This window comes from Magnolia sinica, chromosome 13, assembly GCF_029962835.1.
Source record: "Magnolia sinica isolate HGM2019 chromosome 13, MsV1, whole genome shotgun sequence".
NCBI classification, from domain to species: Eukaryota; Viridiplantae; Streptophyta; class Magnoliopsida; order Magnoliales; family Magnoliaceae; genus Magnolia; species Magnolia sinica.
In genome coordinates this window covers 14,731,888-14,759,240 of record NC_080585.1, presented here as the reverse complement: position 1 = coordinate 14,759,240, position 27,353 = coordinate 14,731,888, and the positions used below count along the sequence as shown (strand labels likewise).

General features: G+C 39.7%; 1 protein-coding gene across 2 annotated transcripts; it reads right to left on the bottom strand.

Annotated features, from left to right (window-relative positions):
• Positions 1-2,952: 2,952 nt before the first annotated feature.
• LOC131222933 (putative ABC transporter B family member 8) lies at positions 2,953-23,928 on the bottom strand. Of its 2 annotated transcripts, none has more exons than XM_058218189.1 (9): positions 23,602-23,928; positions 22,706-22,760; positions 22,396-22,574; positions 11,096-11,553; positions 8,521-9,061; positions 7,411-7,590; positions 5,338-6,621; positions 4,015-4,433; positions 2,953-3,441 (listed from the first exon to the last, which is right to left on the bottom strand). In XM_058218189.1, exons 1-9 carry the CDS (start codon positions 23,860-23,862, stop codon positions 3,090-3,092), a joined length of 3,729 nt encoding a protein of 1,242 aa, XP_058074172.1. In that variant the 5' UTR covers positions 23,863-23,928; the 3' UTR covers positions 2,953-3,089. The 2 variants fall into 2 exon arrangements, with proteins under 2 accessions (XP_058074172.1, XP_058074173.1); XM_058218190.1 differs by lacking the exon at positions 23,602-23,928 and adding an exon at positions 22,913-23,063.
• Between the last annotated feature and the right edge of the window lie 3,425 nt (positions 23,929-27,353).

Below are 27,353 nucleotides of genomic sequence, written 5' to 3'. Positions count from 1 at the left end.
CAAAATAAACGCTGATGGCTCTGGGGAACCCAGGCCCTTCGGGGGGTGGGGGCGTTGGGAGATGAGCTGAAGGTTTTTTCTTCTTTGGTTTCTTATCAAGCTATGGCACAGGATCCAGCTCTTGTGCCGAATTTTGTGTGATTTGTGATGGCCTGGCCAAATGTGTTGAGCTAGGTTTCTCTAAGATTGAAGTGGCGTGTGATTCCAAATCTATTGTGGTGATCCTCTCCAAGAATGTGTGTCCAGCGTGGTCCTTACACTACTGGTATGCGAGGGTGAAGACTTTGAGGGAAAGTTTGGACATATCTTTCACCCATACCCCGAGGGAGGCGAATGCAATGGCAGACAACCTGGCCAGGTTTGGCAGCGCGTCTCAGGCCAACCTTTCCTTTGCCACTCTAGCTTTCCTCCCTACCTCCACAAGAGGTCTTCTTTTCCTGGATAGGATAGGTATGGACTACCTAAGAGAGCCTTAGTTTTCTTTCTTTATTGGGCTTAGTAGGTTGTCTGCTCAGGCGGTAGTTTTTATTTTTATTTTTTTCTGTCCTTTTGTTGATATTTAGGATCGTTTCAGGCTAGGGGGGCCTTCTCCTTTTTTGTGTGGCCCTCTCAATATACTTGTATATCTTCCCTTACGAATGAAATCATTTTTTGTTTAAAAAAAAAAAAAACTCGAAATATCAATTTTGAAATTTGGAGTTTTCTTATTTTCAAAAAAATTTACATAATTAAAAAAAAAAAAAAAAACAAAGATTAGATTTAGAAGTAGATTACTATTGAGAAAGAGCGAGTCTGGTGGGTGGGTTTAGGTTGAGCGAGTGGCCAAGGAAGGAGAGAGAGAGAGAGAGAGAGAGAGAGAGAGAGAGAGAGAGAGAGAGAGTAGGCAAACATGGTGAGTTAGGTAAGGAAAGAAAAAGGTAAGAAATGGATTGGACAGGTAGGGTAGGGTTTTTTTTTTTTTTATATTTATTTTAATTTTTTTAAACATAATACACACACACACACACACACACACACACACACACACACCATGTGATGTAGCACCCCATGAAACCCCTAGTGCCAAGTTTTACCCTTATCCAAAACTTTGGTGGGCCCAATTTTTTATTTTTTTTTAATTTTTTATTACTATTATTACTATTATTATTATTATTATTATTATTATTATTATTATTATTATTATTATTATTATTGCCTTATTGGTGACTTCAAGATTTGTACCAAATATCAAAATATCATTTGCGTATCGATAAACTAAAACTTCATAATTTTCAAACACCTTCCAATTAAAAAAGGCATATACATTCATTAAATTTAAATATGTTGGACATCATGACTTATTCAAACTTACCATGCCACTGCTTATGAATTCGTTGAAGTACATACAAAGATCTTATAACAGCTTACACACCTTATATTTTTTACTTGATTTCATAAACCCTTCAAGTTGAGTAATATATATTTATTCATCTAGTTCACAGTTTAAAAAAGTGATTTTAATATTTATATGATGAATTAGAAGGTTATATATAGAATCCAATGACAATTAAGATGTGAACTGATGCCGCTTTTTACATAAGAAATAAGTATCAAAGTAATCAATACCTTTTTTTTCTCAAACTCTTTGTCTACTAACATAACCTTGTATTCAATCGATCAAACCACCAGCCATATATTTCTTCTTCATTATCCATTTACAACCTAAATAAAGTTAATTTTCCTAGAAGGTAAGTTAACTAATTTTCATGTATTACTAGATCCGATGGGCTCTACTTTATCAATGAGTGCTTTTTTCTAGAAAATAAAATCATAAAAGGACATAGCCTCTTCGAATGTCATAGAGTCATTGTCTAATTGAACTTGGAAACATAAAAATCAAGACCTAGTCCTTAACAATTCTAAGTTGTTTGTTTCTCTTAAGTTCATCATCAAACTTAGATTCATCTAAGAATAGAGGATTTGACTAGAAGGCTCATTAATTTTCACTGAAGATGAACTCTTAATGGTATTATCGATTTGTCTTGATTGTCAGATGTTTTGTTCTTATACTTGGTTTGGACTTCTTTTTTAGCCAGGATTCTGGTTCAGTTTCGTGTTATTAGACTTTTTAGATTATTAATGAGTGTTTTAATTTTTATATTCACCATATACATTTTAAAAATTTCTTTGATTTTGATTTTTATTATTCACAATATACACAAATGAAGTAGAGCATAATATATAGTACTTTTCAAGAGGCCATAGTAGTAAAAGTCTTATAAACACTTCATAACTCCTCTCTCTATCCCATGCCGGATTAAACTTTTGCACGATAAAACCAGAAAAGCCACTTTGCCAAAACTTTCTTTTTCAGCCTTTTATTTTTATTTTTATTTTTAAAATACCCCAATATTTAATCTGATGAACAGCACTGATCTAGCTTCTCATCCCAAGGTGTGACGCAAGTGACCCTCTTTCTACTAATGACTGATTAGGGTGCTATTTTTTCATAAAAAAGTAGTAGTTTCATTCATTAATTGAGTCGAGTAATTCAAAACAACATCCAAAGGGTCAAAAAAAAATGGCCCACAAGGATCTTTACATCGCTACCATCAAATCCAAATAATCCAAAACAGATCAGCCGCGGAAACCATAGAGGGTGCAGCCCTGGCACTTAAGGGCATAGACAACATCCATGCCATTGACAATCTTGCGGGCATGCTTGTATGCCTATTCTAACTTAGGCATCGGATGGCCTCTGGCCATAAACGGCACCCCATTGTCACTTAGTTTTGTAGGTACACAACCGGCTAGCTGGGACAACCAGATTGTAGCATTAACACTCGCCGTAGGTGATAGCATTACGTATGACGTTTCTAAGGAAGATCTTGAGAACCCATCCTGTGTTGTCATAGATCATATCCCATATTCTCTTTAGTGCACTACCGCGGGCTTCGTAATATTCCTTGCATGTTGTCTCTCAAAACCTTCCTTATGCCTCTTAGAGCATCCATTCTCAACCTGAATTATTAAATATGGGGTTTCTATCGTTACTATTTAGCTAAAATACTACACATAATACACTCATTTTTATGTTACAATATGAACTTTCATGATTGAAGTTTAGCAAGGTTAAAGAAGGCCCCTCGCTTGCTCTTGAGTTGTGCATAGGTCCCTTGCTCCATAATCCTTCCTTCTGCAACGAATGCGATCGAATCCAGCTTCTTAATGGTGTTGAGACGGTGGGCCACCACAATGGTGGTTCGCCCCACCATTATCCTATCAAGGGCTTCCTGCACTACTTGTTCAGATTGCACGTCCAGTGCACTTGTCGCTTCATCTAGCAAGAGAACCGTCGGATTCCTTATGATAGCTCTGGCGATTGCGATCCGCTGTTTCTGGCCCCCAGATAACTGCACTCCTCTTTCACCGCATTCCGTATCATAGCCGTCCTTAAGCGATCTGCATGGGCCCGCAATCATCAGAAAACAGTATGGACATGTTACAAGCCGTTGAGCTATTTGGTGATCGAGGAAAATTTTGCCATTTTAAGGACAGTGGACCACCAGCAATCATCACGTGGGCCCGCATTTTGGGTGGTTATCCATTGTTTTCTATGATATGGCCCACCGTGTTGTTTTTATAGGATCCAAACTTTGAACCCCACCATTATGATGGGAGTTATAAAATCAGGTCTTTATCATCATCCGGTGGGCCACACCGTAGAAAGCAATGGACAGTTAACCCAAGACATCCAAAAAAATGTGGTGGCTGGATTGATCTGATTTGTGGGGCGCACCACTTTCGTGGTGGGATGAACCTTTTGTATAGGTTACATCCCATACAAGCATAGTGGTAGGGCCCACTCGCAACTTGTGTACAATAAGCTTGTTTGACAAACTTCATACTCAATTCTGCAAATTACCAAGCTTTTAAAATTTCCTAGTTTGAGTGCAAGAGCACATAAGCAAGGGATGCGTGTTGCGCACCATGCCCCCTCTAGAATGGCCCATTTCAGAAATTCAAATAACTTACGATATGAAGTCATGCGCGTTAGCAGCTCTGGCAGCTTCCACCACCTCATTCTCACATGCTTCTGGCTTCCCAAATACAATGTTGTCACGTATGGTGCCTGAAAATATCACCGGCTCTTGGCTAACAAGCGCGGTGTGCCTCCGATACCATCCTATATCCAATTCCCTTATATCAATCCCATCTATCTTCACCACTCCCTTCTCAGCATCATAGAACCTCAGGATCAAGCCTATCACCGTCGACTTACCGCACCCACTCCGGCCCACCAGACCCACACTTGTGCCCTCCTTCACCTCCAAGCAGAACCCATTCAGCACTAGGCTCTGTGGCCGGGTTGGGTATGCAAAATCCACCTTCTTGATCTCTATCCTCCCACATATCTTTTGTAGCTTGGTGCCCCCAGCCCCGTTGTCGCTAGCCTGATATGTCAAGTGGAATTCGGCCCACCGTTAGATGATAATTTTACATATATATCAACCCATGTGCACAAATATATCTGAAAAATAGTGGCGGGAATTCTACTCATATTTTGAAATGTGATTTCAAAATTCAGTTATAGAATCAAGCATCTTCGAGGAACTTGGAAAATGAAGTTTTGAGTACAATGTGGAAAGCTAGTAAAAACATGTAATAAGAGAGACGGTATTCAGTGTTTGCTATGAAAAACAAACTGGCAGTGTTGGCGATGGAAATCTAAACCGTCCATATTGTGGCCCCACCAAAATACTAGATGAATTGGATGATCCAAGATGTCCCATCTAGTTATTGACTCTTGACTGAGCTGAATGTTTGCAACCCAATTCAATTGCACATCCTTTTACAGCCTTATTGTCTGCTCGCTTGTATGGCACCAATCAAAATGGCCCATCTACACTGGATGGACAGTCTTGATAGGCATTCATGTAGCCTAGTGGAAGTGGCGCACACCACATACACCATAGCATCTCAATATTTTTTAAAATGAAAGAAAATAATCGCATTCCTTTTGACTAGTTAGATCACATCCACAGCAGGTTTGGAGGAATTCCAACCATTTTTTTTTTTTTTTTTTTTTGAAGGATTACTTTCAAGGGTGCAACATTAGTGGGCTACACTGACATTGATGTGTCCACATCACAACCGTTTGATCTGATTTGGATCAGATGGTACAGTGTGCAACACCAAATCAAACGTGATCACTGTCCCAGCGAATTCATCTGAGCGGTGACATTCAGCGACATGCCAAATTTCATTGGGGCTAATTCATCTATGGTCATGAATACATTCTCATTTGGGCCACACAAAATTAGAGAAGAGTAGAAAAAAAAAACAGCAAGATCATACCTGGTAAGATCCTGTAATCAAGGATTGCCTATCTAGCACCTCAAACACCGACGCCACAGCAGTCGCACCCTTGGCTAGATCGGATGTCATGCTTCCAGCATCTGCTATAACCTTCCCAGTACTCACCAAGATGAAGAATGTCTTGAAGACGGCACCCGCTGATATCTGGCCGGATTCGACCAATTTCCCTCCATACCAAAAGTCCAATGCCCAACACATGAATGTCAAGCACTGGGCTGATCCCATGCCTATCCCTGCCAGCCATGATTTCTTCGATGCTGCCTTCCTTGCATCCTCTTGAGCCTCATCAAAAAGATGGAGCAACTTCTCTATGCATCCAAATGATGTAACGATCCGATGATTACACACGGCCTCGACTGCAATCTGGGTGCTCTGGCTCTGCGCCTTGATGAAGTTTATAGAAAGGCCTGAGAGTAGAACCTTTCGAGTGTAGAAGCATAGGATCGTTAGCGGTTGGACGGCGATCATGACTAGAGCGAGCTTCCATGCCACGATGAGGCCCATCACCATTGCGATTATCACAGCAGATGAGGTTTGCACAAGCAATGAGACCCTATCTGCAACAAGTGATTTCACCATTGAAGCCTCATTGCTTAGCCTAGAGCACAGTGCACCACTCGAGTTTTGCTCTTCATCGAACCATGCGGTCTCGAACGTTAGGATCTTCTCGAGCATCCTTAGTCTGATTCTTCTTGTTAGGCGCTCTCCCATGTAGGCAAAATTGTAGTGCTGTGAGAGGTTGACGATGATGGAGAGGATTGAGAGTGAGAAGAAGATTAAGGAATAGCTGCGGATGTGGGACCGCACTTCGCTGTGGCTTGGGAGGAAGTAGGCTGCGATCACACCGCCGACGGTGATCGCATAAATGGGTTGGATGGCACCGAAGACAACCGCAGAGAAGCTACCCATTAGAGCTTGCTTCCATTCAGGTGAATTCAATGAGAGAAGGCGGCGGAAAGATGGAGGGGGATGAGAGATGGGATCTGGGTTTTCTTCAGGGAATGCTGAGATGAAGGAACCAGGGCTTGATTTGGCAATGCTCAGTCTGCTCGCACTGCTTCTTGCGACGGAAGTCGCATGTGATTCCATCATGGAATCTTGATCATCACAGCTGAATTGCCTCTGTAGTTTCGCTAGCCGTGCATAGTGGCCATTTTGTCGAAGGATCAGATCGTTGTGGGAGCCAATTTCAATGATCCGGCCATCATTGATGACTGCGATCTGGTCTGCATTTCTTACTGTTGCAAGCTTATGCGCTACCACCTGATTAAAAGATAGGAAGATGGTAAGATGAGTGATTAGATAGGGTTTCTGGCAACGATTTGAATGTTTTAGTGCTCTTATGTCTGCATGGAGACACAAAAACACGTCCACCCTACACTTGCCAGGCGCCCGGCGGATTCGATGGGGCATCACGTGGGTGGACCATAGCATGACTAAAGAGAAAGGACAATAGTAGCCGTCCAATGTTTGTTTGGCCAGTTGATGGTTAAGAAAATGAGTACTGAATACATACAGTCAAATGAACCCCAGATTGGAGCAAGATATACAATCTTTCTATCCAGATGACACTTGTGTAGGACATCAGTACCGTTTAAACATAGGCCCCACTATGAAGATCACCCTTATTGAAAAGCAGTATCATCTGCTCAAAAAGTGGACCACACCCGTATGTTGAGTCAGACTATCAGTTGTCTATTGATTCTAACTGTATGGCCCACCTGATGAGATTGAGGTAATCTTCATGGTAGGGCCTACCATTTCCATGGTACCGATGACTTGCATAAGTGGCATGCTAGCAGGAAAGATGGTATGGTACTACAAGATGTGGAAATGAGCCACTGGTCCACTTTTATCACTCGAAACACAACAAAACGAATGGTTAGAGGATGTCCAATCAACATGATTTTTGGGCCCTGGGCTATCACGCGGTGGGCCATCAGATCAATGGTCCCAATGTGTACCTATGGTGATCGTGGTGAGCTTGTTGACACGAGTGCCATGCATAGGAAAGGAGGAAACCATCCATGTGCTTGAGAAGTAAGATAATACCAGAGTAGTTCTTCCGAGGGAAGCCTGGTCGAGAGCATTTTGGACCAGCTTTTCAGACTCGGAGTCAAGGGCGCTGGTGGCTTCGTCGAGGAGAAGAATGGCTGGGTTCTTTATTATAGCCCTCGCAATTGCAATCCTTTGCTTCTGCCCTCCTGATAGAAGTGCTCCCCGCTCTCCTACCTGCTCAGCCGTTGAAAAATCAACATAAGCTTTGTTAGTTAAGAGATTAGTCCGCATCATTGCTGGATTGTGAGTTACCTATCTACAGCGGATTTACCCTTCCCTATCATTGGCTCATCACCTTTGATAATGCAGGAGCGGGAGCGATCAGATTGAGCTAATCATTTCTCTAGTCGCTTTTCTTCTTGTAGAGGATTTTGGGCATGTGATAGGTGGTGTGCCATTTTATTTTATTTTTAATTCCTTTTTTGTGACACCCACCAGAAATTGTATTGGTTGTTCATATTTTCTATTAATAAAATATTTCTTAAAAGAGAAAGAGAAGTTCACATCAATGTGTGTTTGTATAGCCCAGCTCAAACTTTGAGTCAAGCCGAGTTTGAGCTTCGAGTCGAGTCGAGTTAAGCTCTACTTTACTCAACTTCTACTTATTTTAAAAATGAGTTGGATCATATGAAGTTCAACTTGCATTGATTCATCGTTAAGCCAAATCAAATTAAGCTAATTTGAGCTAAGCTGAGTGAGCTTTTTGAGCTAGCTTTGCTCGTGTACTACCCTACATTTTCATAGTCGATTACTTATTATTTTATGCCGTGGTTTTTTTTTTTTTTTTTCTCACAAGAGTTTTTCCATGTAAAATCGTGTGTTCTCTTTATTGCTTTGTTTGTATTTGTTTCATATTTATTTAATTCTACTCTATATGCTTATTTCCATAGTCCTCAAATATGATTTGTCCTAGATGGTCAAAACAATGCTCCACATTCAATGGAAGAGTTCATTGAACAGCTGTCTACGATTTTGTGATAAATTTTATTTTATTTTTTGTACCATAACCCGTCGGGCCCAGCAGAGGAACGGCCCTGATCTACCCACCATGGGGTCTCGGGACTGAAGCAAATTCACGTATTCCAATTACCCTTGATAACGCACCTTAGTCTCGTAGCCTTCGGGAAGCTGCCTTATGAAGTTGTGAGCATTTGCAGTCATAGCCGCTGCGAACACTTCATCCATGGTAGCATCTGGCTTCCCGAACATGATATTCTCCTTGATAGACGTCCCAAAAAGTCCATGTTCTTGGCTAACGAGGCCCATCTTCCCTCTAAGCCACTTAAGTTGCAGCTTCTTTATATCCACACTGTCTATTCTCACCACCCCTTCATCCGCATCATAGAACCGTTGCACCAGTGCGATCGCGGTTGACTTCCCGCTACCGCTCGACCCAACAAATGCTACCGTCTTCCCTGCACCCACGGTGAGATTGAAATCTTTCAAGATGATCGAATCGGGTCGTGATGGGTATGTGAACTTGACATGCTCGAACTCAAGCTCGCCGCGAATCTCGTCCAGGACTAGGCCTTTGGTATCTTCACCGTCGATCATGGGGACCCGGTCGATCTTTTCAAAGATTCGGGTTGCTGCAATGGATGCTTCTGTGAAGTACTTGAGGTCAGGAAGAGCTACTCCCAGTGATCTGCAATGCATGCACTAGCGATGTTGTAGGGAGAATTGTATATATGTATATAATCATGCCCATATACGTACAATACTGTATTCATACAACGTGTCAACCGTGTGAAAAATCTGATCCGTGCAAAAGGTGGGCCTTGCCATATGAAGATCGCCTAATAAGAAAATCACATATATGGACGGTTTAAATTGGAGTTGCCACTGCCTGCTTCAACGAACATGTGTAGCCCGTATGATGAGTGGGCTGGATTAATTTTTGCCCCAGGCGATCTTCATGGTGGGCCACCATTGAAATTGGCACATGTACACCCCATTGGAGTGAAGTTCGCACTTAAGCATTGCATTGTAAGTGGACGGTCTTTATACGTTCGTGCGTACAAATGCACACTACGGACACGCACACCATGCACATGCACAAACGTACGTGAACAAAAACTCATGCAGACACATTCGCAGATTCGTACCATGTAAGTATCTAACACGAATACATCATTTGAAATTGTCAATCTTGGATTTAATCGGACCGTCTGGATCATCGTTTTTTGGGCGAGGATCACTGCTATGATTGGTGGGGTGCTTATGGAAAATCAAGGTTGCTGTGGGTGTATCAGTGTCTTCGGTGGAGGTGCTGATATCTTGGTTTTATATATTTTATTTTCAAAATCTTTATGTTTTTTTTTTTTTTTTTTTTTTAAAAATTATTATTTATTATTATTTATTATTTTTTTAATGTTGTGTACACGTGGGAAAAATTACAGTTTTATATGCACGACTAGCAAAGTTACTGGTGTGGCCCACCTTTCTGAAAAGAGAGAAAGAGAGAGACGGTCCGGATCACTTTTAAAAGGTCATTGGCATTCATAGTGGACGAGGAAAATGTTAACATGCAGTGTTCTCCTCACGGCACACGTGGCAAACGTGTTGATCAGGAATGTTTTTCTGAAGGGCTACAAAGTGGATAGGCCATGTCCCATAAACTTTTAGGAAAGGAATGATCGAGGACAGAAAAACAAAGGGTTGGATTAACAGTCAACATTCAACTATAAAAATGAACAGTCAAAGTTGTCCAATCACTATAACTTTTGGACTATAGCCATTTACACGGCAGTCCGCTAGATCAACGGTCCTGATCAACAGATAAGTTTGCCAAGTGTACCGTGAGAAGCGATTTTGCATACAATGGGTGGATGCATGCGTAAGTTGGGTGCGCTTTTTAGAAGAGCCATCAGGCCCACCACTAAGCAAGCCGCGCAAAAAGGTTCTCTTTAGTTGGGTGGTCTACATGCAATGGGTGGACCACATTCGTCAGCATGCCAGCGTCATCCCTGCCTTTTAAAAAAATAAATCTACATGAGATGATGAAAATTTTAATTGGGGCAGCGCATGAAAACACAAGTGCCGCCCACGTGCGGACTTGATAAGCATGTGTCTGATTGACATCTAATCTGTTCATCAAAGGGGCCCCACCGTGTAGATATCCTCTCCCGGAAACAGGCTTGTCTATTCATTAGCCAGTCCCTGATCGTACTTTGGATATGGATCGTTGGCTATATTTCCTTTACCGGCCAGTTTTCTGATGAGTGACCAGGAGAAGTTTTGGACCAGGTCATATGCACGGGGTGGCTGTAGCGCCTGATAAGCAGCTTGGATTTTACGCACGCTGTACACACTGACACGTGCGTTTGCGTGTAGCGTCCATGTTGATAGGTGCGTGTGAGATTAGTAAACCATGTTATAATAGTTGTCCACTTACATTTAAAAAAGAAAAAAGAAAAAACCCTTCAACGGCTCTCCTTTGAAACAAAGAAATCTGGGAATGACGTGTGTGTACATGCACCCATGCATGCATGAGACAGACATACTCAAACGTGTGGAAAATGCAACACACGTACACAAAGACATAAATATAGATGCATATGTTTTGAAAAAAAAAAAAAAAACTGATGACCCCGCAACCATCATAACGCCGGCCCTATCTCCAAAAAAAAGATATAAAAATAAAAGAACATGCGCAAAAAAATAAAATTAAAATACTTACAGGCCACCCAAGATGAAGGAAATCCCAGCCGCATAAATCCTCCCACCACTCTCTCCTTTATACATGACCAGTCTACTCCCATACCAAGCCAGAAAAGCCCATATTGCAAAAGAAAGCCCAGTACTTCCAACTGCCAGCCCTTTTGCAAGACCTTGCTTGAGGCCCAGCTTGACAGTTCTATCCAATATGGCTGAATATCTCTCTACAATACTCTTCTCTGCAGTGAATGAATAGACGGTCTTGATTGAGCTTAGTGCTTGCTCTACTATAGTGTTTGCCTTGCTGTATTCTTGGCGGGACTTCTTGGAAAGATAGAGTAGGTATTTCCCATAGATTAGACCAGGTATTATCAGTAAAGCCAGCAATGGAAATGCTACCAAAGATAGTCTCCATGAGAAGTAAGAGGAGAATGCTAGTCCTGAGAAGAATACTGTTGAATGCATTAAAAAGAGAGGCACCTGTAAATAAAAGAACCAAAAAGATAGCAATGTTAGGATATTGATGGTGATTATTTGGGTATGTCACTGCATACGTACGTGTGTGACCTAAATGCCTATTTTTGTAGATTGTACTCAAGATCATGTAGTTAGTGGAAGCCGTAAATCTGGAACACTGTTTATGAAACATGACTGGTGTAATCCCCATATGTGAGAAGATGAAAATATGCCTCCACTTTAAGGGTGTGTTTGGTTGCAGCAAATTTCATGAAATAGCATGTCGTTTTGCACTAATAATGAAATTTCATGATATTTGGAACAACCAAATGCACCCAAAATAAAATAAGAAAAGAGATAAAAGATTATATGTAGCAATGTGCAAACCAGTCCAAAATCCGAGGAAAGGAGAGCTAATGTCGAGTGGACAGGTGATCTTCAAACTTTTGCCATGCAATTATGAGAATTTCTGTTTTGAACCTCTGGTTAGGGAAATGGGATTTATAAGGCCGACCCGAAATAGCTGGGAGAAGCCTGCATGTGGAGAATTACGCCCTAAGAATCATATTAGGGCTTTGTTATGAAGAAACTGCAATTGGGCCAAAAGTGGAAACCTAGCAAGTCCCTTTATATGCGATTAGCAGCGAGTGTTATTCAGTGAATCCTAGCCCTTAGTGAGGGATTTGTGAAGCACATCTAGTGTTAGATTGGACCCTGTGGAACGCGCTAAGTCATAGTGTTTTATCATTGATGAATTTTGTTTATGGGCAAGTTCTATTTTTTAGAGTTCAAATAGTATAATCTGGGTGCTAGTGCCACACGAGAATCTTAATAGGAAAGATTGCAAGTACGCATTTTCTTATTTATTTATTATTTTTATAAAAAAAAAAAAAAAAAAAAAAGGAATAACCCTCTCCTTCTCCATTTCCCACCTTTCTTTCTTTCTTTCTTTTTCTTTCCCTTTTTCTTTTTTTCTATTAACCTAACCATTATGCCAAAAGCCACTAGACTGGTAGAACACAAGTTAGGCTATTGATCCATTAGAATCGTAACATTCCACCACATTCTGCAGATGATGTATGTAATAACCCACTCTATGGCCACACTTACTCTGGCTTCTTTTTTCAAGTAACCCTTTCCACTCATGGTTGCTATCCCCTAGTTGTCTAGGTAGCCCTCCCCATGTCATGGCATCTTTCACTCTTGTTTAGATTGTCCTTTCCATAGGTTGTCCCTTCCATAACTCAAAAACAAGACTTGGTATTAGCTCTGATGCCAATTGTTAAGAACCTAACCAATGCACCAAAGTCCAAATTAATGGAACATGTCAAGTTAGGCTATTAAACCATTGGGATCATATCACTTTCTCAAACCCTAGCTTCTAAATACTTCCAAATCCTATCCAAAATCTGTCCAAAGCACCCTCAGTGTTCATTTATAATCACCTTTTCTCCTCGTGCCTTGATTTTTTTTCAACTCACCACACCACCCATCATCAAACCCTTTTTCTCCTTAGAAAATGCCACCAACACATCAAATTGATGGGGGATGCATCTCAAACAGCTCCTCTATAAACACAATGTGACCAAATGTCCATTTTGTTCACAGAAAACTCAATAATAAGAAAATATTTTCTTCACCCCACTTGCAATCTTTATTTTCATTGGGGAATCAACCATTCACTACGATACACACTCTATCATCCTACTTAAGAATGTGTATGTCTTTCCATTATATTATTTTCATTTGCAGCAAGAATTAGAACAGGGAATTTGGTTGGGTTGTCTAACGTTATTGTCTGCTTGTGGGTCAAGTATCTTCTCCTAAGATGTTCTATGACTATTTGTATAAGGAACGAAATTTAAATTTGAAAGCACAAATCTTTTGGTATAATAGCAAGGATCTACACAGATTATGCTGACCGCGAGCTAAGAAAGAATGGGGTGGAAGAAACTATAAGAGCAGTTTGATCAACACAATGAAGCTCTAGCACAAATCTTTGAACAACTCGAGATGAACAGAACACAGTGAAAGATAATGGCTGCCTTGAAATTAGATTCCAAATCTGAAGGTGTGAAGCTAGATAATGAAAACCCACCAGGAACAAAAATCCACGCTCGGATGTCCGGACCCAATTTTGAAACTTGAAGGAGATGATCCTGCAGGATGGATTTTTAGGGCAGAGTAATTCAGAAAACCATTTAGATTCCTGACAACCAAATGGAATCGACTAGCCTTGATTCATTTAACAGGGAATGTGATTCCATGGCTCTAGTGGATGGAGCAAACAGTCAGGGCTTGCCCCCAATCAAAAGACTCACACTGGCTGAAATAACAGAATGGAGAAAAAGGGGCTTATGCTATAATTGGAGTATTTGATGGTGATCCTCAAGATGATCCAATGTAAGGCACAGTTAGCCATGATTATTGGAGTATTTGATGGTGATCCTCAAGATGATCCAATGTAGGAATAAGGTTCTAATATGAGCTTAAAATGACAAGAGTTTTCTTTAGGGGAGGGAAATGATGCTCACCCTCTCTCTATCTCTTTCATTTATATTGACTTCATTTTCAGCAAGTACTAGATTAGAAGATTTGGTTGGGTTATCAAGGGTTATTGTCTACTTGTGGGTCAAGTCTCTTCTTCTAGTCGTTCAGATGTAGTATGATTACTTGGCATAAGGAATGAATTATTGAATAAGGAGCCGCGAAGAGATCAAATCAGACTATTCATATGTACAGGAGCATATCCAACTACATTTACATTCTCATTGACCCCTTCATTCTCTCCTATAGACCCCTGTTTGTACCATTTTCACTGCTTTCCCTTCTCTTTTGTTTGTTGTGAAAAAAATGGATAGAAACGTGAAGTGAGAATTACAGCAAGAAACAACACAATAAATTACATGGTTCATCGTGAGAATGACTACGTCTATGGGTGAACACAATCAAGAAGATTTCACTATAATGATGATTATATAGTACAAGACCTCTCTCACTCAAATCAAGAATTTGCAACCATAACTTATATACGCGTTCCCTAACCCTAAATTAGGAAAAGATAAAAATACCTCTTGTCAAACCTGAAAAAAAAAAAAAAAAAAAAAAAAAAAAAAAAAATAATACAAAATTTCGCTCACAAAAGAGACCTCCCAGCAAACTTCAAAAGGGGCACCCTCTGGCCTTCAATCATAGAGCCTTTTGCAGCAATATAACATAGAATTCAAAACAAAAATAACACTTTTTCATTACTTTACGATCTTTTATTATTGAGACAACATGATTGCATACTCAGATCTCTAATCATGAAATTATAAAACTGTAAGTGAAATCACGATGACAAGGCACTTTGGTGTGCTTGAAATTCCTGTTACCATACATGCTATCGATTCTAGCCTTGTTTAGATAAGTGGAATCCAGGGAAAAAGAAAATGTTTTCCCTTTTCTTAGCCGAAGGTCGGAGCACACCACCTACTATGCATTGATGATAAAAGGATCGCCTACATCTGTATTGGAAAGGCCTTTACCTAACTCTCATCCAGCTTTTTAAAAAAAATCTTGCAAAAATTTCAAGGACAAAAGAAATAAACTACTACAGCCTTAAAGGATTTATTTAAGGTTTTTTCCTTGATTTAACATTTTCTATTATTTGGTTTGTAAAGAAAATCATAGATTCCACAAATGATTTCTCTCTTTATTCAGAAATGTGATTCACAAGAATTTAGCATTAGACCTAGAAACTAGCACTGAATCTGGAATATACAATTTTCTCTTGCGAAACAAACACAACCCCTAAGAGTCAAACCCATTTTTCAAACATTAATAATAGAAATAATCATTATTTTTCTCTTTTGCACACCTCCGATTCTGCCTTGCCAACCACAAGGCCATATGCTTCCAACACAAATATAAAACCCTACAATTGATTTCCACATACCCACCCATACAAGAGGCGTTAGCATCTCTTAACCAATGACCCGGTTGTAGACCTGATCAATGGTGACGCACAATCAGGTTGGAAATGGCAAACTTGGTTGACTAAAATCAATCATTTGAGAAGGAAAGGTACAACCAGAGTTGTGCACGTCCTTAGGGAAGGAAACTATCCAGCAAATTTTATGGCTCGTCTAGGAAGTGCTTCTCAGTCTACTGTTTTTTTTTTTTTTTTGACAATCTTGCAGAGCTTCCTCGTCAGGTGGGTGGTTTCATTTTTCTAGATAGAGTTGGCTTGGGATCTATTAAATTGGTGTGATTCTGTGGATTTTTTCCTGTAAGTATTTTGCCATTTTTCTTGTTGGGTCTCCTGTTTTATGTAAAGGGGTTCCCTGTTGTACAGGAAGTTTTGGAATGAACATAGCAATTTTTTTGAAAAAAAAAAACTGTGAAATAAATACTTTTTCATCTTTTTTTTTTAAAAAAAAAAAAATTTAATTTTATAACTATGTTTCTTATTGCTTGTTGCATGACACAAGCAACAAAAAGGGACAATTATAAAAACTTTTTTTTTCCTTTTTTTTTTTTCTTTGAAGACTTGTACTCTATATTACTAAAAGTGGTATACATTACACGCCAGGATGGATGAATGGCTACAATTCAAGTCAGCGTCAAGCAATCAACAAATGAATGGGTCCAATACTCCTTTAGTGACATCATTGTTATGACCCCACCCTTTCGAGAACGAAGACTAATAACACAGTCTTTAATGAGCTCAAAGTGTGTGTGTGTGTGTGTGTGTGTGTGTGTGTGTGTGTGTGTGTGTGTATATATATATATATATTGAAAAGTCTTATCTTCTTTTCTTTCTTTTTTTTAATTGAACGGTTGTTTCATTTTTCGAGAAAACATATTTGTAATGAAATACAAAAGAAAGATCCCCTTCTCATGTTTCTCCCTTTCCCTCTCTTTTCCTTTTCTCTCATTCCTCATGTTTTCCCCCCCTTTTCTTTATCAAACCTTAACTTCTAAATCCTAAAAAATATCACGTAAATTCCATCTAAAAATTACTTGAAAATTCCCTAGCGGTCACTAAAGAAACCATCTTCTTGAATTACATAATTCATACGATAGGATCCGTGCGTAAAATAAAATAATAATACGAAACGAATAAAGAATAAAATAAAATCACAACTAATAAGGATAAATGGGACAGGTGGATTAGATTAGATTGATGATATTTTGTTGCTATTTTTTTTATTATATCCAAATCATGAAAAGATCATATCATTGAGATATCTAAATTATGGGTAGATCCTAAGTTTTTCTATATATTTAATTGCTATTAAATAATAAAGCAAAGATTGATTCTCATAAACCATTTAGTGTCTTGTGCCCCCTTTAAAAGGATCAAGCACTCGTCCTACTTTTGGAGCAAGGATCATATCAACTAATATCATAGCATTAATACTGGGAATGTCCAAATAAGCCGCTCAGGCTCAATAGATGGAGTTGATGAAAGAAACTGCTAAAAAGTTGAAAGAACAAGTGCAACAACATTCTGAATTATTATGGGAGATCAAAGAGACCTTGTCAGCCACTTCAATACAAGTAGTTGGAATCTTTAGTGAACAAGGATGATTAGATTGATGATCAAAATGCAAGGAACAAAGCAGGTGGATCTAATGGTAGGCCCAATAGAGAGCGTGGTACCCATCCAAGCAAAGTACATACATCTCAACTTTTCAAAATTTAGTGGTGAAGATCTGACTAGTTGGGTTTATCGTGCTAAACAAATTTTAAGTTTCAAAACTACTGAAGGATCAAAAGTCTCTATTAATGTCCTTCCAATTGAAAAACACAAGCAACCGTGTCATTGGACAATTTCGTAAAGGTTTTGTGCATCCATTTCAAATGAATTGAAACAAAGATTTTGATGCCACATTCTCAAAATTACAATAGAAGGGAACCATTCATGACTACCAAACTAATTTCGATAGGCTTGCAAATCAAGTTGAAGGATGGATGGAAAAGGTGCTTGTGGATTGCTTCAACGGAGGGTTAAAGGTAAAGAGATCGGGGACAATGTTCGAATAATCGAGCCCCACTACTTTGATAGCCACAATCGAGCTAGAGCACATGCAGGAAGAAAACACCAACAGCTTCATTGTATCAAAGAGAGACAATCTACACCTAACACTACTCTACTGATACCCAAAGTAGGACCCACTCCTTAAAAAATTGTCATGAGCGGAGATACTGGCATGCAAAGAAAAGGGATTGTGTTACAATTGTGATTAAAAGTTCATCGCAAGCCATTGCTAGAAGTTTCAAAAATTATCCCTACCAGATGGAGATGCTGAAGAGGAGGTTAAGGAGGAAGAGGGACCTAAAGGAGATCAAACCTTCAGGACGGTCCTTCAAAAGGGGGCTAAACTGATAGGACTAAAGAATAAAATAAAATCCTAGCTAGATAGGACTAATGGTATGAGATTATATTACATCGGGTGATTTTTTGTTGCTATTTTTGAGATTCCAAATCTTGGGTAGATTCTATCTTTGAGATATTCAAATCTTGGATAGACCTAGATTTTTCTATATGTTTGGTTGTTATTAAATAATAAACCAAAGATTTATTCACATAAACTCTTATGTCTTGTGCACTAGAAGGTAGATCGCACTTGATGAGGATCATGCAGTTGTCCTTGGACCATATCATCATATATTCATTTCCAATCACAATGCCAACCCTTCTTGAAACTGTTTTCTCTTTAGAAAATGGCACCAAAACATTGAATCAATGGGGATCCATCTCAACGGGTTGCTTGCCCTTTTTTTTAAGAAGAAGAAAAAATTATTATTGACGAAAGGGCTGTACAACAGGGGAAAACATTGGACAGCCTGATCGCCCAACCACGGGCTACCTATCGTATGAAACTATACAGCCTAACACGAAAAATCAAGCCAGCTCAGGTCGGTTTCTAACTAAGCCAGTGAACATTTCCGTCATCCCCACACAATAATAATATACAAAAATCCAAATGAAAAAAAAAAAAAAAAAAAGTGTATTTACCTTATAATAGAGCATATGGTGGAGCCCACCCTGAATGTGCCCCTGCATTCCATAGGCCACCCACTCGAGCCCGATGTGAAAATGCCACGTATTAACATATCATATTTATGTCATTAGGGAATATATCATAGGAATACAGACAATGTTATTTTATTTAAGGCATGTTTTGATCATAGCTCATTTTGCTTCATTTAATTTTTTATTTTTTTTTCGTTGACAAGGAGAAATGGGCTTACAAAAAACACTGAGTGGGGGCTAAGGCAAAAAATAGCCTAAGACCCCCTGCTGTACAGGAATTCACATTCAGGAGGTCCATCCTAAAGGCCCTCCTATCATATAATAGAGAAAAAAACAGGAAAAAGTTAGGAGATTCGGACCGTCCCTAATCCTGTCCTATCTAGGACCAGCTCCCCTTTGGCGAAGAGAGGGAGTTCGGATGCCAAATTGATGAACCTGGTCTGTTGAGTAGAGCTACCCCATTTTGCTTCATTTACTTATGCCTTAAGTGTCTGTTCTTAGTTTCTACTTTTTCAATGCATAAGTATGTTTGGTAAACAACATACTTAATTCTAAAAAGAATCCATAAATTACAATATATAAATCATTTTTGCAACATCAATTTTGATGTAGATCATCCATCATCCAGACCCACCTTTGATGTGAGGCCATCCATCATGTGGGATCCACTTTTAATATACACCGTCATCCATCATGTATGGCCAACCTTTAATGTAGATCCTTCATTATATAGGGCCCACCTTGGCCCTATTTTCAATGTGAACCATCCATCATATGGGGCCTACCTTCAATGTCGACCATCCACCTTCTGAGGCCCACATTCGATGTGGGCTATCCATCACGCAAGGCCCACCTTGGACGTGGATTATCCATCATGTCAAACATTGGATGTGGATCATCCATCATGTGGGGCTCACCTTTAATATGGACCATCCATCATGTGGGGCCCACCTTAGATGTGGGCCAATCATCATAATTAGGGGCTAACCTTTGATGCAAACCGTCCATTATGTGGCACCACTTCGATGTAGGTCATCCATCATGTGGGGCCCACCATCGATTTTAATTGTCCATCATGTGGGTTCCACCTTCAATGTCTACCACCCATCATGTGCGGTCCACCTTCAACGTATACCACCCATCATGTGGAGCCTGCCTTTTATGTGGACAGTCCATCATGTGGGTCATCCATTATGCGGGGCCACCTTTGACATGGATCGTCCATCGTGTGGAGCACACTTTGATGTTGGTTGTCTATCATGTGGAGCCCACCTTCAATCCCTCTCTTGGTCTTTCTCCTCTTTCTCTCTCTTTAGCAAAAGTAAAAAAGCAAGATTTTTGCTTAAGGCCATAAATTATTTTAAACTGTTCAACGACTTTTAAATGGCATTTTACTGAACTAACTTTTGTCACATAAGTGATTGATTTGTTGTTGTTGGTCAAATAAGTAGCTTATCAACGTGTTCCTAAACTCACCCTCACATTTTTAGCATATGTTGTTGTTCTTTTCTTTGTTTAGCATATTAATATCTTTTATTTTTCGTAATTAAGAGGTGGATGGTAGATTGCTTATTGGGAGACTTGTATGAAGAATGCCTATGTATTGATGTACTCTCCTTGAAGAAATCAATGAATAAGTTCTATTTTCTTCTCCATTTGATATTTAGCAATTAAGGAGGTCTCCCCCCTTGAAGTGGGGACAATCTTCTCTTAGATTCCTAGTTGAAAAAACCAATAAAACTCTCTTTGGTAAGTGAAGTTGTTGCATCTAGTAACATAGCTAAAACATCCTGCCCAAAAAACAAAGAATAGAACAAGAGCCTAAGATGCTACAAGATGTGCATGAAACACGTGGTAAGGTCATGGATATTCTACCAATTCCCATGTGATGATTCAAGAACCCTAGGGGCACTTGAAATTTTCAACGTTTGATGGGAACGACCTAAAATGATTACGGTTCAGTTTGGTTCGATTGAATATGAAGATTTTGCTGAAGACTTAGTTAAAGTTGCAACAAAACTCCTCTCTTTGTTACTGCTGTACTGAGTTTGAGCAGTAATCGAATCATACTCTAAAATTGCCAAAGACATTCTTGATAAATTGCTATATTAGCAACCCCAAGGACAAGATTTGATGGGTTCCCAAGAGCCACAAGCCAACTAGCTGTAGAGATGATCTTGAAATAAATAAATGATATTCAAATAGCTATAGCCTTAGGTGTAGAATCTCTTGTTTAGGAATTTAATTATTTTGTTATCGCAATGTGAACATCTTGTATATATGGCCCTATTGGTGTACTACAATTGAATTGAATCATTCCATCAGTTATCTTTGCCTGGTAGCCATCGTCATCTTGACACTAACTTGGAGGAGGTTGTCTTATTGGCTCGCATCCACAACAAGAAGCTCACAACTTCAAACAAGCAAGACAAGAATGGGCAAGGGACAAGCAGATCTCTAGCTGGGAACACCTCTAATCAATGACCAACTATCCTCCCTTCAAGAAATTATGTGATGGAAATGAAAGAAATGAGCGAGGATGGGCTCTATTATAATTGCATTTTTTATTTTTTATTTTTGCATTGACTAGTTTGCTCCTAGCATCTTTGTAAAACACAACAATTCTTCTCCATTAATGAAGCAAAAAAAGTCCGACTCCGATGAGGAAGTGACAACCAAAACCAGCACTCATAATACTCAGAAAATTTCTTCATTCCAACCTTCAAGACAAGGTGGATGTTAATTGGGAGGATGTAATGAACTGGCCGAAAAAAGCTCAATGGCTGGCTATATTAAATAATGGCCTACCTAGCAATTTCGAAATGATGGACATCATATTTATGTGATTAAGGCATATCTTATAGCATTAGGGTTCAAAGAATGCATGTGTGTGTGTGCACACCTTGAAGAAATCATTGAAATTAAAGTTATCCATTTGTTGTTTAGCAGTTAAGGTCTTCCCCCTCCATTTGTTGTTTAGCAGTTAAGGTCTTCCCCCTTTGGACAACAGAATCTTCTCTTGAATTCCTATATGGAAGAACTTCTCTTTATTAAGTGTTATTGTTACACTTTACCAAATTTTCTTTTTTGTTTCGTTAGTTTAAATTTTCTTGTCTTTTTTTCATTAGTTTAAATTTTATTCTTTTTTTCCATGAGTTTATTGTTAACTCATTATCAGGTCAGCGTGATTCATCACCAGCATCCTTTCAAATCTCCATACTAGGGCCTTGCACTCGCCCTACATCACATGTATTTTCTGTGGCTCCAACAGTTTGCTCGGATCAATTATGAGCTGTTGACAAACCGAATTAAAAGTATCAGCTTTGACAAATCTCATGAAAGTCTTCATCTAGTACATTTTATTTTAAAAATCTTCTATGACTACTACAATCTCAAACAAGTTGTTAATCTAGCGATGCAACCGAATTTCTGACCTAGCAACATTGGTGAAATTTATTTGTTTCGAATAGGAAACATCATGACCAATGATCCATTGCTTACCCAGGTATTTAGCCCCCTAAGGCAATTATCGCGATGATATTACTTCATTGTTAATTCACTAGAGCCACCAATTAACTGAAATTGTGATTTTCTAAATCTTGTTCTCTACATTGTTATTGTTTAGATGGTCTAGACTTCTACATCGAGCATAAACATAATATATGTATCCCACATGTACTGTGACAGTTACTCTACCAACCTGTCAAATACCATGATTTTGAACATTACCTTTTTCAAGCCAGTTAATATGATGATGATGATGATAATTAAAAATAAGAAGAAGGATTTCCTTCTCTCATGGTCATTATGACATGGGACATGGATGCAATTCACATGAGTACCTTCTCACTAAGAAGCTCTTGTATAAGTGAAGTGTCTTTGGATATGCTGTGGATAATCTCAGAAGTGGTTGCTTCTTGGGAATCAAAGAACCCAACTTCCTGTCTAAGAACAGCTTCCAGATATTTGTAGCGAATCCTCAGTACCTGCCTTTCACTGGTTCTACTCCAACAATACCCTTCTGTATACATGATTCATTCAAATCAGTACATTTCAAAAAAAAAAAAAAAAAAAGACACCCCTTCTCAAATTTCCATTTCATTTATGTTCAGATGATATAAAAAATGGGAAATTTTGAATTTTGGAAATTACCCATAAAAGCCACCACCAAGACTGCCAATCCCAAGTACACAAAATAAAGAGCACACTACATAAATCCAAAGAAAAAGAAAACACAAAAGAATATGTTAGTTCTGCAAATAATGAGAAAAGTTTCTTTAGGCATCGTTGGGATGTACTTTTCAATCGAATTGCAATCATCGCTATTGAATATTGTGGGAATGACCAGATTGTAATTACCTTAGCATTCATGCTGAAGTAGCTCTCAATTGTTTGAAACCTAGATTTTCACTGTGAATACTTACAAAAGTAATTGCAATACAATCCAATGATGCATCCAAACGCAGCCTTAACTATTTTGTTGCTCTAAGATACCAATAACTTTTTAAAAGCAAGGAGGAAAAAGGAGAGAACTGACAACTAGTTTTAACAGATTCTCCCTGGGTAGGGAAAACACCATGGTGTGCGTTTGTCATCACTTGCTAAATGATGGCAACTCATTCGATGCGAGGTGGATACATGAGTTGCAATCCAGACCATCCAGACTGTCCGAACCATCTCTTCCAATATTGATGGAGTGTAGCCAGGAAATCACACCGAGTTGGATGATCCTCACTGTCCGTCTAGTAGCCGTTAAATGGGCCGGTTAAATAGAAAATGATCAGTGATTCAAACTCAGCTGTAGGTGATTAAAATCATCCCATCAGTGTGATTTTTGGGCTGTCTTCCATAATCAGCTGCGCCAGTGATTTGGAAAGGCTGGATCAGCATATGTGTATGATGCATTTACGGTGCATGAAATGCCACCATACAGTGAATAGTGCAAATCACACACCAAAGAGAAAAAACCAGACTAAAAGATATCGATCGAATCAAATGCCAACTAAAAAGAAAAAAGAAAAAAGGACAGTGGGTCTTGCATTTCTAACCTTTTCAACCTCATCCATGAATTTTTCATGATTTCCTGTGGTGTTACCATACCCCAAGCTATTCATTATCCTGCTTGCAAAGAGCAACAGACAGTTGGTGGACAACCCATCTCCAATTGCTCCTACAGTACCCAATAACATCAGCAAAACATCAAGCCAATCAGCATATCTGAATATCAGAGCCATTGATTTCTTCTCTTTCCTCCCCATCTCTCCTTTCTCAGACTCATTCCCTTTCTTCCAAGGACTCATTTTTCCCATTATGGTAGCTGGAATTGCAGCAAAAACAAACCAAAGAAAACAACCAAGATGGAATAAAACGCATGCGGGACTTGAAACCTTAGTTCGACATTGCAGGGCATTCAGCTATTTATATAAGCTTAGAAGAAAAACTTTGATACTCTGGTAGAGTGTTGTGGTTGATACACAGGCACTAGGAAATCGTATAAGGGGCTTACAAGCAAATCCAAATTATACCGTCCAAATTGTGGCCCCTAGGTGAGATGGATCACATACGAAAAGTTACACTGATGTGATGTTTTAAATGGAAGATTAAGGGATATTTATTGGACGGTTGACATGGTCCAAATATATATAATAAAAAATATCCACTAATCAGAGTTTAGGATCATTCATTAGATCTGATTTTGAGAAGATGATCTTCCCGTGGTAGATCCCACAATTTGGGCGGTTTAATATAGTTAATTTATGCCACAGGTACCCTAAGTATAACCATGACAGAGGGCCAGAGCATCAAATAACACCCCCATAAGCATATATGCATGTATACGGTACAGACTGGACTGTTTCCTTGAAGCTATCTTACGCACCTGCATGTGGGCTAGCACATGCTCCTTTCTAACAAAAGCATACATACTCTGGCAGAGCATGGGTGTCAATACTCCTACACATCGGTGGCAATGTAGATTTGGATTACCCATACATCAATTCAAACTATCCGAACTGTGTGAGCCCACTATAGATGAGACAGTCCCAAAATCATAATGATTGGACAGCCTCAACGTCTGATTAGTGGAAATTTATTTGTTGAACTAGGGCAGTTGGGTTTATTCCCATTTTAACCGTCCATTTGATGGCCAACAATTGGATATTTATGATCATCCATCCAGTGTGATATTTTGGATTATGACATCGTTACAAAACGCCCCACGATTTGGACAGTCTGGATTGAAACACATGTATGACATCTGTGCACTGTTTTGTGGACTTAAATACTCCACTAGAGTAACAAAGAATTCCTCAAGCTTTTTTTTAATGGTGTAGATTGCTTTAGTGCCACCAAAGCATGGACAGACATTTCCAGGGCGTTCAAAAAGCTGGTTGTCACCACTACCACATAGCTTCCTTTTAGGTAGTGTTTGGCTCAAAGGTCGATCTTTTTCTTCCTATTCTTTTCTTTTTCCATTTTCGTTTGGTTTTGATTCGTTGGATGGCTACGTATTATTTTGTGTATTGGGTTGGTACGTTTGGATCTTGCATCCAATTTCTTATTATGTGGGCCTTGATTGCAATGTTGCAGATCCATCTTGTTTTTATAATTGAAGTTTTTATTTCTTTGTTTTGTTTTTTTAAATCCCAAAGTGAATGTTGGAAGCTTTTATTCCTTTGGTGGGAACTCCACTCCTCCTTGACTGGGAAGCGGATTGCCTGAGACACACGCCACAGGGATATCCCTGTGGCACGACGTGGCCCAAACTCTGTGGGAAATCCGTTTCCCCTTACGGAAAACTCAGATTTCTCACACGTATTCCATGTTTGCATGTGTACCGGCATGTGGATGTGTACGGATCTACACGGTGTGAAATTAGCAAACTCCGAATAGAGAAACGATCAAGTGCGCTCAGTGCATGGAAATCTGTCCATGCACCTATTTGTATTTGGACTGTTGTTATCGGCATCACCTATCCAGACCGTTCATTAGGTTAAAATCACTCTTCGTCCATTAATTTAAAAGATCACAGCAGTCTGATGGTCCTAAATATCTATGACTGGACTTATGTTCCAATAATGTTATTGTCCATCCATCTTTGCATGCCACTGATTTTATCGTTTTGATCATCTGCTTAATTTGATTTTTTTCAAGGTAGCCTACGTAGAGCGGATCTAATGAACCGTTCGGATAGGAGAGGGAGGATGCCAAATAGGCTCAAATGCAACTAGGGGCATAGAAATATTTCCATACAGTTAGCCCACTAGATCATTTCATTGCCGAAGAGAAATGCAGTCAGTGCATGGAACCTTCCCACAACAGAGTTGTATTTGGACTTGATAGCATTGAGATCACCCATCTGGACCGTCCATTAGGTCTAGTCTAATCTTCTTCCGCTACTGTGCAAGAATCATAGCAATCGAGTGGTCCCAAACCTTCCTTTCTTGACCCATCTTCTAATGATTTGTCCAATCCACTTTTTATGCCACTAATAGGATGTCTTGGACCATCCCATATAAATCGATTTTTTTTTTTTTTTTTTTTCCAAAGCAGCCAATAATGGTGGACCGGACTAGACTTGGGCATGGGACGACTTAATTGGCCTGATTCGACTCATCCGGCTCGTTTGGACTCGACTCGACCTGAACTAAATGAATGAATTGTTCCAAACTGAGTAGGCTTCCTCCAATATGAACTCAAATCAAGTCGAGTTCAAATTACCCAGTAACTCCACCCGGCTCGACCTAAAACTTGATTTGATCAAACTCGACTCAATCCGAATCTGACTCAGCTCGGGTTCTAATTTTTAAATATCTCTAACCTATATACCCGCCTGAACCCGACCTCGACCCCAACCCCGACCTAATCCAAACTCTCTCTCCCTTCTTCATCCTCCTCTTCCAAGCCCGGCAACCACCCACTACCATCACCACCCTCCTCCTCTCTCTCCTCTCAACTCCCTCCCTTCATCCTCTTCCAAACCTGGCAGCCACCCACAACCATCATGACCACCCTCCTCCCCCTCCTTTCTCTCTGCTCTCCACTCCCTTCCTTGATCCAAATCAGTGCTGAGTCGAACCAACTTGGTACGTTTGACTAGGTCGGGCTTGGTCCAGATTAGTCCAGGCCAAACCCAACTCAGATCGATTTAGGCATGCTGGACTCGATATCGAGTCAAGTTTGGGTCATGCCTATTTCAAAACCGGATCGAGTCAGGTCAGCCCTAACTCGATCTGACTCGAGTCGATGCCCAACTCTAGACCGGACCTTATGGAGGGCCCAGGTAGGTGATATGGATGCCAATGAGTCCAAATGCAACTGTGTGCATGGGAAGGTTTCCCCTGCACTTAGCCCAATGTGGATCACTACTCAATGTTGAAAAGAGAAATACAGCGATGGTCCACTTTCAACTGAAAAAAAAAAAGGTGGAAGTTAATGGCTAGGATTGTCCAAGAAGGGCTACAATAGATAAAAGAATAGACGTGTCCAGCCCACCACTTGAGAAAAGCAACCCCAAGTGAGTGGATCACCTAACGAAAGGAGCATTCGTATAAGCCAAAATGGATGATTTGGTTAGGTGGGTCAATCAGCAGGCGTGAATTGCCTCTTCCAGACGCACGAGTGGGCCCAATCATCCTCAATTGGAAAAATAGTCCAAAATAGAGGCCGCAACAATGATATAGTTGAAGATACACCTGAAGATTTTTTTCATATATAGAGAGATTAGATTCCTCTGCCCACGTGATGACGTTGGGACAAACAAGCTTAGCCGTATGGCTTTGCAGGGTGTAATAATGGCAGA